The 12410-nt window shown below is 36.7% G+C and overlaps 1 protein-coding gene across 4 annotated transcripts in view; it reads right to left on the reverse strand.

Annotated features, from left to right (window-relative positions):
- LOC145672884 (uncharacterized) overlaps positions 1-12410 on the reverse strand; it is a 169254-nt gene that overhangs the window by 16856 nt on the left and 139988 nt on the right. For all 4 annotated transcript variants that reach the window (XM_081742075.1, XM_081742076.1, XM_081742077.1 and 1 more), the window contains 3 exons: positions 5620-5767; positions 3256-3635; positions 215-343 (listed from right to left, as the gene is read on the reverse strand). In XM_081742075.1, coding sequence (XP_081598201.1) covers positions 215-343; positions 3256-3635; positions 5620-5767 — 657 coding nt within the window. The remainder of the gene's footprint in view (positions 1-214; positions 344-3255; positions 3636-5619; positions 5768-12410) is intronic.

Consider the following 12410-nt stretch of genomic DNA (forward strand, 5'->3'; position numbering starts at 1 on the left):
TGAATGAAATGGTGGAATAAAGAAAGTGGGAGGAAACGGGAGAACCCCGAGGAAACCCACGCACACAGTTTTTGTTCACCACAAAGTTCACTTGGCGCGAGCTGGAATCGAACCAGGGAAGGGCATCATTTGGGACCACATCCGTCGCTCTTCTTTACATTTTCGAAATATATATATTAGGACAACCAGAATTTACTGGATAACTGGAACTTACCTGACAACCCCGTTACTGTAACACTGCTACTGCTACTGCTGGTATTATTAGGATTTGAAGAGAAAAGATTCATGTAGTCTTTTCCAAGCGACCTCCTGAAGTGTTCGTCAATCACAGGGTCACACATGCCTACCGAGAACAAAACACTGAATTAGATTAAATGAATTTAGAATTTAGTAAGAGTCAAAATGTAATTTCTTTCTGCAGAAAGTAAACCATAGATTAATTAAAATGATTTCAACATTTAGAGACGGTAACAACAATAATAGTTACTTTGTTGGTATGAAATGGTAGTCAGTGCTGGCAGCTTTTTCTGAAATTAGTAAAACTGATTTCTCTAGTTCCCCTCCTTTTATTGGGGTGTGTGTGTAAGTGTGTGTTTGTCTGTGAAATGAATTTTTCAATTTAAATCAATCTGAAAACTGGAATAAAAGTACATCATACGCATTTGTAAAAGGTATTAAAATCAATAGACGGCAACAACTGTTAATTTCTTTCATTTGTTTAGCTTTTGAAGTTTGCTTCTACAGCTAATCAAACCGATTAAAATAACAAAAATTCCTGGTGAGTACTATCCGTATCTGTTTTCCCAGAAAAAAAAGTACTGATAATAATTATTGTATAGAAAGCATAGCATATTATGAAGCTAAAGATTTTTTAAAAATCAAATTACATGCTGTCATACAAAAAGAGTTGCTATGCAATGATTCTGTGTGTTGTTGGATTCCTCAAATGGATTACCTGAAGTTGTAGAAGTAGTGTTGTATTCATGTACTAATTGTGTTATATTCAGTGGTTGTAATGTTAATGGGGAGACCCTGAATAAGATCGAAGGTATTTCTTAGACATGGGATGAGAAATTAAAGAGAAATGTGTTAATCCGAGCTGTTGACTATATTAGTAAATGTACGTCAATTTTTAGTTTATTCAGTCGTCCTGTAGAGTGAAGCTAACCTCTTATTTAATAACTACATATTCTTGTACTAGAAAATATAACAATAATATATATATATATATATATATATATATATATATATATATATATATATATATATATATATATATATATATATATATATATATATATATATATATAAAGCTAATAATAATAATAATAATAATAATAATAATAATAATAATAATAATAATAATAATAATAATAATGATTTGTTCAGGTTATTTTTAAATTTTTGACAATAATAACGGCTCCTTAACATTCAAGACATTATATTTGTACAATAAGCGATAGATTTTCCAATGGCTGTACGTTTTAACTGTATTAGATATTATTAACGTGCTCTTCCTATAGGATTTCAGAAGAGAGAGAAAAAACACTAGAATCTTGAAAGACACATCTGCAGAAAGTTACTATAAGGAGGTTTGTAAAAGTGATTATTAACGGGATACAAAAATAAAAATTAATGAGCGAAAAATTGCTAATGAATAAATATGGTAAAAATAATGAAAATCAGAAATCAAAAACGAAATGCAAGATACACAACAAAAGTTATACTGCCAAAAAAAAAAAAGTAAGGAAAATAAGACTATTGTGCTGCCAAAATGTCTTGAGCCGTGGCAAAAATGCGAACTACAGCTCACACCCTCACACACCCACGCGCTGAGCCAATAAGGGTTCAGCTGTTGCTAAGCGAGAGAAAGCGAGTGGAATTCCTTCAGCCGATACCAGCGCTTGCAACGGAAGACTAGGGATCAAGTCAATGTGGTATATCTTTAGTTGCTTGAAAAAACTACAATTAATGTATATAAAAATCTATATACTAAAATGCTAAGTTTATATGTTTGTGGTCCAGAAAAGTTTATATGTTTGTGGCCAATCCTTTCGACAGTGAGTGAAACCATAGGTTGTAGGAAGATACCGTTTTCACTGATCTATTGAAAATTTTGTATATATTGTTCTGTTCTAATTGAATAATTTAAAAATATGGCCGTTACTTCTTTATTACATTTTTAGGGGTAACACTGGAAGTGTTAAAATTTTAAAAAAGGATCATATCCTATGGGTTATATACTCTAACACAACATATTTATATACAGAGGTTGTATATCTCAGGCGTTTATTTCATGACCAAATGATAATGAAAAACGAAGGATAACCATTTCTCCAGTCTAAGTTGAATCATTATTGTTTGGAGTGTTTTGCCCAATGAACACCATATATAACTGATATTATAATTAAATGTGTATGTAATGTATTTGCTTATTACATACTGCATGCAAGAGAAAAGAAAACACTGATCACACATGAATTAGAAACTGCGGAAGTAGGCTCAAATCTTGGAAACGGTGCGAGAAATTGAAAAAAATCTCTTCTTTATACTCCGTGCCGATTTTGATCAAGAAATCTTTCATTTGTATTTGTAAATAAACATGTACAGATGTTATGAGGAATGACAAGGAGATTCATGCTCATATGTTAATGATGCGCTGTGTAGAAAGCGCAGGTTCAGCAAGTATGAAAAAAAAAATCTAATAGTCTGTAGTCAGTAGTTTGTAATAAGGACTGTACATGGGCATCTCTGGCGGGGGGACGAGAGGGATGCATCCCCCCCAATAGTTTGAAGTACAAAATATTCAATATCTGATTTAATTTATTTACTAACGAGAATAACATATAAATAATAATTATATTTAATTGGAATATAATATTCAGGCTGTCAAACGATTATAACAGAATCCTTGATATATCTTAGGGGGTCCGTGAAGGTAAGCAGAAAGGTAACAAATGGAATTGAAGTTAATAAACAGGTTGGGCTATATAGTACCATTTAAATCACTTTCTTTGATGCCCCCCCCCCCCAATTTTACATGCCAGAAACAAATGCCAGTGTGTGTACAACTTATGAACATTTATAAGTAACTACATATGGAAGACATTGGAAAATCAAATGAAAAAGCATTAATTACAAGAGAAAACGCCATAGTATTCTGTTACCTTCCCAATTTTGCTAAATTCTTTGGAACTACACCAAAGTTCATCTTAAGGGATTAGCTTAAAAAATAATTCCTGCGACCATTTTTACCTGAGAAAAGTTCCCTCCTATGTCCATGTCGAACTTCCTTGGAACTCTGACTGCCCGACGAACTGTCTTGTGTCCTCGACGGCGATGAGGGTTCTGTATTCCCAGGGGACGGACAACTGGTCTTTGGGCAGTGCTTGGGTCCCGATGCACACGTGATGACGGAAGGTCGCTGGTACTGCTGTGTCGTTGATGATGATGATGATGTGGTATAATGAAATGCTCCGTACGGGGGAGGTGACCGCTGGAAGCGTGGGGGTGAGGATGAAGCCTTTGGAGACGATGCTCGACGGCGTGTCGTCATATCCAAAGGAGCGTCTGCGGTGCCCCGTGTTCGCTTCTCTTCTCCTTCTTCAGCTTGCGAATCAGATTGTCTATCAGGGCTGCAAAAAAATGAAAATCACGGTCATTCTGTCAAAAAGGTTACTAGCACAGCTACTGAACCTATATTTTTAATAAAGAAAATTGCTATTGGGTTTAATGTTGGTGCAAAGTCAAGTAAATCCAGTAAAGAAATATTTACAAAAAGCATTACACACACACACACACACACACACACACACACACACACACATATATATATATATATATATATATATATATATATATATCCATGTTTCAGAATCCTGTGGTACTTCCGCAACAATTTTTATAGAGGTTGTTCGTGAGTACTTCAACTCATATGCCTGCACCCAAACTACCTCTATAAAAATTGTTGCGTTAGTACCTTAGGATTCTGAAACATGTATTTTTAGGATAGCACACGTATTAGTCCCTAAGTGAAGTCTTGACCCGATTACGGTAGGTCCCATACTTTTGGAACTATGGACCTTTAAAGTTTATTTTTTTCACGTTTTCGACAGCGTATAACTCCGAAAGGAAGCATTTGTGCAACCAAATTGCTCTATGCTTTTAATCTTATTTTGGTATCAGGAATCACCTTTCAAACGTCGGCACTGTTTTGAAACACCTGATATATATATACTGTATGTCAATCACAATAATATACAATAAATTACGAACTAACATTAAGTCAGTAAAAATTTACAAAGGCATAAAAAAAGTATCGTTGGTTTCAACTAGCAAACAAATATCTACATTACAGAATATACATAAAGCGGACAGGATTATACGCGACATATAATACACGATACCATTAATTATTACTTTCCTTTCATTGCTGACTAACTTCCATAATTATCGAGAGTATTCAACGTTTATCAATCCCACTATACTTAAAATCAACCCTTATTTCATGAACTGAAACTGAAAATTACATTTTATTTTTTCCACTTCCACTTAAATATTGATTATTTACTGTTTCAATTTTTTTGATACTGGTTTTTATTGATATTGAGGAGGCGGCAAAAGTATTAAATGCAGCCCTGCTTCTAGCAATGGGCTAATCTTCAGTTGATGATGGCCTCGGGTGACAACCCAAATGATTTTATTTTCAATTAATAATTATTTGATATTATTTTTAATAAACCTTACCTACAATTACTCCGGTTCCATTTATCCTTTTCACTCTTAACTGTTAACCACAAATATTTCATATTTTCATGATTTCTTTGCTCTTCCCTAAATACGTATGCATCTATATTGTATCACTGCGCAACATTAATACCTTTACACACGGGCGCCGATCCTGGGGGGCGTCCCTCCAAAGCTCATATGGGCCCCCTATTGTATTTATGAATATACAATATTTGGCATGATTTGAATGCAATTTGTCTTAAAAATCCTCTAATATATACCTTCTGCATCTGAATGGGCCCCTCCCCCAAATTTACAGAGAAATCGGCGCCTTTGCCTTTACACTTATAATTCAGCACTGACCCTCCGCATTCTGGTTACAATTGATGGAGATTCATGAAGTAGTTTTTGAGATGTTTAATTGACCGCATCTTGGGATTAACTGGATGGGTCACATCTAACTACGAGCTTGACTTCTAACTTTTGATCTTCCACCATCCAAGGGCGCCGATTTCTCTGTAAATTTGGGGGGTCCATTCAGATGCAGACGGCATATATATGAGGATTTTAAGACAAATTGCATTCAAATTATGCAAAATATTATATATTCACAAATACAATGAATGAGGGGCCCACATGAGTTGGGGGGCCCGGGCCCTCTGGCCCCCAGGATCGGCGCTCTTGCCACCACCTAGCGAGATATTGTTTCTCTCTAGCGAGGAATCTCTAGGTTAATTAGATCTCGAAAAAAAAGAATAAAAAAGGACATTAAAATAATTAATTAAACAACGTAATAGAAAGATCAATTTTTATAAAGCATATTTTAATTCTGAACCTAACCTTTCTCTATTTACACGGCGATGTATTCGCCAAAACAAAGTATATATTTACCTTTCGTCACTTTTTCTGAGTTTAGATTTTGCTGCATTCAGATACTCCAACTGCCTATCTTTGCACCGACGATCTCTGCGCCATCTCGTGGTCACTTCCTTTGCTGGAGAATCTCGTTTGTCTTCATTAAGAGCAGTCGGTGAATCATCTACAAAGAAAAGACAATAACACATCTTAATATATTGGTCATAACAAGACAGATTGTCAACACAGTCATTTTACATACATTCCTTAAATAACAAATTCTGTGTCTTAAGGAACCAGATGGATCATCACCACAGAAACACAGTTCTTTATTGGATTCTATTCTGTGTGAAGCTAATCCGCCATTCCTAAGATACTGCTTTGTAGTATCCTCCCACATTCTTTATGTTCTACCCAGAGGTCTCTTTCCCACTAGGAATCTACTGTATGCCAACGACGTATCCCTCCCACCTTAGACGCTCGACTTTATTATATTCGTATGGTACCGGTATTCTGTGGCCTTTAAATGTTTTGGAAGACAACGTTGTGTAACCCTCTGAATTCAACTTGGTGTTGTCAATTCTTAAGAAAATTTCCTGTGAAACAAGGAATTCTCAACACCGGCGGGAATTTTTCTTTACAATATACTGAAAATGGGGAATTCTGACGTTCTAAATTTTTTCCAGTATATTTTATTTATTAATTCTTTCTCTCGTTCGTTCTCAAGCACATTCATCGATCTGAAGGTTGACGAAGTTTGTATCACTCTAAAGAGGCATAACCAGCTATCCACGAAGGAAGATAGGAACCAGATCACAGTTGGAAAGGACAAAAGGGAAGGGGTTGGTAGGATGAACATGAACTCTTCTCGAAAACCACTAACGGCTAAATAGATGTCTCGGTCATAAGTCATGTAGCCTACAAATGTAAAAACTGTCATACGTGTATCTCACAAGGAGGATTTTTAAAATGACAACTAAATTGTTCAAAAGTAAAGGTCACAATTAGAACAAAGAAACGTCAAAATCAGAAAAAGGTGAAAATCGGGAGAGAAGTTCAGACAGTGGAAGAGGGCGAAGTACCCAGGCGGACAGGGCTAAAAAGGTGGGGAAAAGTAAGGAATGTATGATGGAAAAACGAAAAAGTGTGAGAGAAGAAGGGGATGTATGAATAAGTAAATGGACGAAGAAGAGATGCAAGTGTAGTGAATATGTAAAGAAAATCAATCGTGACGCCTCCTTCCACATAGTCCCACGGGAACACGATGTGTACTCGAAGGCTGTCACTGACGAGCTACCTAACCATCTATTCGCTCTACCACCTCTTCTTCTTCGAGGGCATCTCTAGTAGCAAGGTTGGTTGGCCCACCGACGGGAACTGAATGGGATTTGGTGAAAACGGTGGGTGATGGTCGGTGCAAGCCTACAGCAGAAAAACTTACGTTGGCCCAACGTTGATTAAATGTATGATCAGCCAATCAATTCTTCTCCCGATCTTCACGCTACTATACTACAATTGACTGTTCTCTCAACCAAGAAACACGTTTCTTTAGCGTTTGTTAAATGTCGGGAACCGATCTTTTGGTTGGGAAATGGTTTGCGTGCGAAATGGTTGCCAAAGTGGCCAAACCTGACGTTGGGCCAACATTGGTATGTTGCATCGCCACCATTTTTCCAACGTTTCGCCAACCGATTTTGCTACTAAGGATATAGTTCCTGATACCAGTTGCAAAAAGTCATCTGATGTTTTTGCATTTTAGGTGTTGCTGTAGTTGCTTTATTTCAGATTTTCGTGGGGGAAGAAGACAGCAAACTCCACATATATAAAGATTTTCACGTTATAATTCATTAGCCATTGACCCCTCCCATGGAGAAATTACGCCCAATGTGTCACTGGTCAATGACCAAAGGAAACGTCTATTTTAGTTGGCGGAAAATTCGCTTTTACGAAACTGAGGACGCTGATTCAATCATTCGAGATAGCGAACGGTACGCACCCGCCAACTGGACCGGGATCAAGCCTGGTTGTAGTTAGGATCTCAAGTTAATAATACGTCCCGTCATGGGCGCCCAAAGAAAATCTCCCTAGTTGCTATATTACATTTTTTTTTTTGTATTAAGAAAACCTTAAGAAATTTAACACCTTTTCGTGAGCCAAGGCCCCCCTGCCCGTTTCCCGTTTGTATTCCTTTGAGTCAACGACCAACTTATATATATGTAACTTTTGAATACTTCGGTATCGTCAGAACAACAGCAACAAAATGTACGGAGTAGTAACAGAATTCCCAAAATTAATGTACGTACCCTTTACACTTACAGTCTATATTGTGTACTATTTCTAAATATCCCTGCAACATTTCTAGAATATTTTGAAAGAAGAGTGATCCAAAACTTTCCTTGAGGCATATTTTATAAGTCACTTCTTGGAAATAATGTGGTAATATTTTAACCCGCAATGATTACTCACTCAACATACTTAAAGGAAGGGGATACTCTATATTATTAAAATAGTCTCGGAATGTTACCTGGACATTTTTTCGTTCATAATCATTGGTTACAAACGTATACAAGGAAAATTGTACGCATATTTTTTATTTTTTTTTATAAATAATTTACCTTATGGACGATAAACATACTAATATGCGCTAAGAATATTTTAGGAATGTTCGTCAAACATAGCTAAACGTAGACAGGAATATTTCTACAAGGTGAGACAATTGGAACATTATAATTCAAACAATACATTGATCTACATTGTATAATTCTGCAACGATTCATACCTTCACGTGTTTAGCTTGATTAACAATGAAAAAAAAAAAAAAAAAAAAAAACTAGTTTGATCACATGACACGGCCCGATGACTTCAACATTTTTCTGCCTTTTTTCAGTGACAAAACGCCATTATACACGGCATTTCAACTATCTTTTAACCAAATACTTAACTTTTCTCTACTCACCTTCCACTAAGCCGTGTCTCACATAAACAAGGAAGTAAGGAAATAGTGTTGCTTCCAGGCATGTTTTCTTGAGGACACTTCCTCCCCCGGAGCTTTCAGAGTGCCCCCGCAGAAAACCAAAATAATTCGTTTATATTATAATAAATCATACCGAAACCGTGTGAAAATAGAATGTGATCCTCCAAATGCTAATTGTGCCCCCCTTCCCCCGGGTACATTTTATCTTAAAGAAACACTGTAAGGACAGTATCTAAAAACATCCCACCCAAATTGTCACTTCAAACTTCGTCAGAAGAAAATTCGGAAACAGCGTACGATGGAAAAGTATGATCGTGCCTATTCGGCCTTAGGCGTGGTCTAGTAACAAGCAAGCTTGTGTTTGAATATCATAATCGCGAATTTATTATTTGGTTTGTGCCCTGAATAGTTCCCAGTTTTCATTAGCTGCAAGATAATCCTTATAATAAAAGAAAAATATCTCAATCTGTTAGCAACGGTAATCTCTACGTTAACATTCGCAGTGCTTCATGCCTGTCTGCCTACGTAGCGGAGCAACGAGTGTTAACTATTAGGAATATAACGCTACTTGCACCAGGTTTACCAACCATACGATGATTTAAGGCAATGCTATATACGATAATGCCTTTACGATGAATTATGATATTTTCCCTAGTAGCAAGAAAGCTTTCGGCTAGTTGGCACGTGCTTGGCTTTTGGCTTTCTACGCTTGCAGTTGAAACGCATGCTTTTATACAATCTGCCTATTGTTGTACTTGTAAGCAATGCTTTAGACCCTTCGCAGAGCGTCACTGGTCGTTCATTGGCTATTGACTTGACTTAACTTGTAAAACGCTTGCGTGAAGCTTGAATGGAACACTTATGGAAGCTTGCCCCCATGGAAGTTCGTTACTGGAATGCATCTTGCGGCATGCTTGCACGTTTTCCAATCAAGCTGGATGCAAGCATTTCCGACTTGCAATTCAAGCTTACAGCAAGTGGTTTGCAAGTTGTATATCCTACTATGGTTAGAACGCACTCTTCTGTATTGCAGTGTTTAAATGTGCAAATAAATTGTAGATGTGTATTAAATACGAGAACATACACACTGAGGTCTTCAACAGTTATTCTCGCTAAAATAAATCAACATCGACTTGAGAATTGGCAAATGGCAACCTGCATCTATTCTTTAAATTCAATTACGTATAAGACGCTGCTGGAAATATTGTTATTGTTCAGAACAGTGTTATTAAGGATTTTTGAAAAGGGTGAGGACAGTGACGCCGATTTGGAGTTCGAAACTGAAAATTACTAAATAAGTTTATTATATATTATTGCCATATTTGTTTCTAACATCACGTGCATAGCGAATATACGATATTTGCTTGTAATGTACGATAATTTTACAGACGAAAATCGATAATTTTGTTCTCTGAAGTTGGCAACTCGGACACTAAGATATTCTTTAATAAGAAGAATTGACAAGAAATGGCAAAATGTCTCGGATTTTCTGGCAGACGACTAGGCAAGTTTAATCCCCTGACGTACTCCCAGCATGTCAGCACACATAAAGAATACGGGTATCACCAGATAAAGACTATATTACACTGTTTATATATCATTCCTTCCTAAGTAGATGTTTCCTAATTCTTTTCAAGGGTTAACTGCTATATTCTGGGACCAATTTCAGGAAATTTACCGGAAGAATTGGAGAATTTATCTTGGGATTGTGAGGAAGAGTGTTAAAGTCTGGTGAAGGGTATAGTTGAAGTTAAGAAGATGGTTACACGCGGCACTGTGGAAGCGGAAAGAACTAATCCAATCTAATCTAACTTAATGTAATGTAATCTAATCTGATCTAACCTAATCTAATCTAATGTAATTTATAGTGTTGCAAAATGTCTTGAGCCGTGGCAAAAATGTGAGCAGTAAAGCTCACACCTTCGACACCCACGCGTTGAGCCAATAAGGGTTCAGCTATAGCTAAGCGCGAAAGCCTTAGCGAAAGGGAGTGGAATTCCTTCAACCGATAGCAGCGCCTGGAACGGAAGACTAAGTGTCAAGTCAATGTGGCATATCTATAGTATGTTTCTCAATAGACATGTTCTTTCCAAAAACTAATATTCCATTAGCACATCTACATTTTTAACATAAGCACGTTTGCAAGAGGAGATTTGTTTCGTAACACATCGAGAAATACGGCTACCGAAGAGAGTGTTACTATCTCTGACACTTAAAAAAACAAAAAACTTGGATAAAAGAAATATCAAAATTTTAATTAAAAAGGTCACAATGTCTAAGATCGTCTGACAAGAGGCTAAGAATGCGAATGTATTAAACTCTGGTTTAAACATAAACATCGCCTTTCTTCCATCATAGGAGTTTGGGATATTACCGATATATTTCGTTAGTTCTTCTAGTTTAACTATTTCACTGCGTTATATGTTTTACAGTCTACCTTAGTCTAAAACATTCACTGGTAGTTTCAGCCTCACCTAATTGACATCAAGAGTGCTTCGATATATATTTTTTATGTTCTTTTTCATATCTTACATAGTTAAATAACTACCAGAGTAGCCAGGTCCTTGACCTTCGTTTGTAAAGAGTGATGTTTGATATCGATATTGTATGTGTGTTTGTGTGTATGTGGTTGCATTGTTGACGATGTGTTGATTCGTAGGGGAGTGTAATGTTGGGTGAAAACGAGGTGGAAGGGAATTGTTTGGAAAGAGTTCGTCGGCGTGCTTTCTCTCATCTCAAAGGCTTACTGGAGCCTCCTCTCCTTTGCCTGGAGGCGCTGGAAACAAGAAGCTGTGCGGCGACCTTGAAAAGAAGGCTTCAGGGCCGTTGTTGGTGTTCATTCAAACCACTGAGGCTGACTGATGAGAGACGCTTCCACACACACACACACACACACTCACACATGACATGAGATTATAGTCTTTTTCTTCCTTTGAAGACCAGGTTGCCAGGCTTCGCGGCCTTCTCAAGGGCTTGGATCAGCCGGTTTATAAAAACAACTTCTGATAACTGAAAAAACCTATGCGATTTTACGATAAAACTCGGCCACTTAATTAATTTGGTCGTTTATCTGTAAAACAATGCGATCTGCTTTTATTTTTCCGTAAGTTTGTTACATGTTTAGGCTGACCAGCTTCGATGGTATCCAAATTTGAAGGAATTTGCACTAAAATAAAACTTATTACAGTGCTTCGCTATCTACCTGACTTGCTATGTCCTAAGTTCCTAAAGAGCAATATGTAAATCAACGTTGTGTTTTACGTTCCTAGTTTGCCAGTACTGGGCAAAAGACGATATTCACACAGAATAGCAATCACTTTCACTTAAGAAGACTTCTACAGCGTTCACAACTGTTGCTGACTAAAAGATTATTGGTAGGAAAGGTTATAAATAAGTTGCTAATGTGTAATCAGAATAAAAGGGGTCCTAAGAAGCTTCCTTGAGGTACACCAGATACTATGTGATGAAACTTTCCAGAGAAACAGGAAATAAGTTTTAATTAGTAACACATTTTGTCTCTTATTGCATCTCCGTCACTCAGATCTCTTTTGTAATAATCTTCCCTCTCTCTCCTGGTTCGCTACAAATCTGAGTGGATTACTGATGCAACTGAACTTATCAACTTCTAGAGTAATATACAGTTTCTGAGATTGTAAGAAAATATCTACAACCAATCAATAGTTCAATTAATGCAGTTTCGTAAGTGCTACCTGGTTCCCTTTATATTTTTGTATATCATTTGCAGCAGCAATTGAAATGGAAATTATTCATTTATCTTATGGTACGTTTCCATTTTACATGAATCTTGTAGCTCTCATAAAAAATACCTTGCAACCCGATCTTTCTATCTACT

Source organism: Thermobia domestica, chromosome 16 (genome assembly GCF_964235325.1).
Source record: "Thermobia domestica chromosome 16, izTheDome1.hap1.1, whole genome shotgun sequence".
Lineage (NCBI taxonomy): Eukaryota > Metazoa > Arthropoda > Insecta > Zygentoma > Lepismatidae > Thermobia > Thermobia domestica.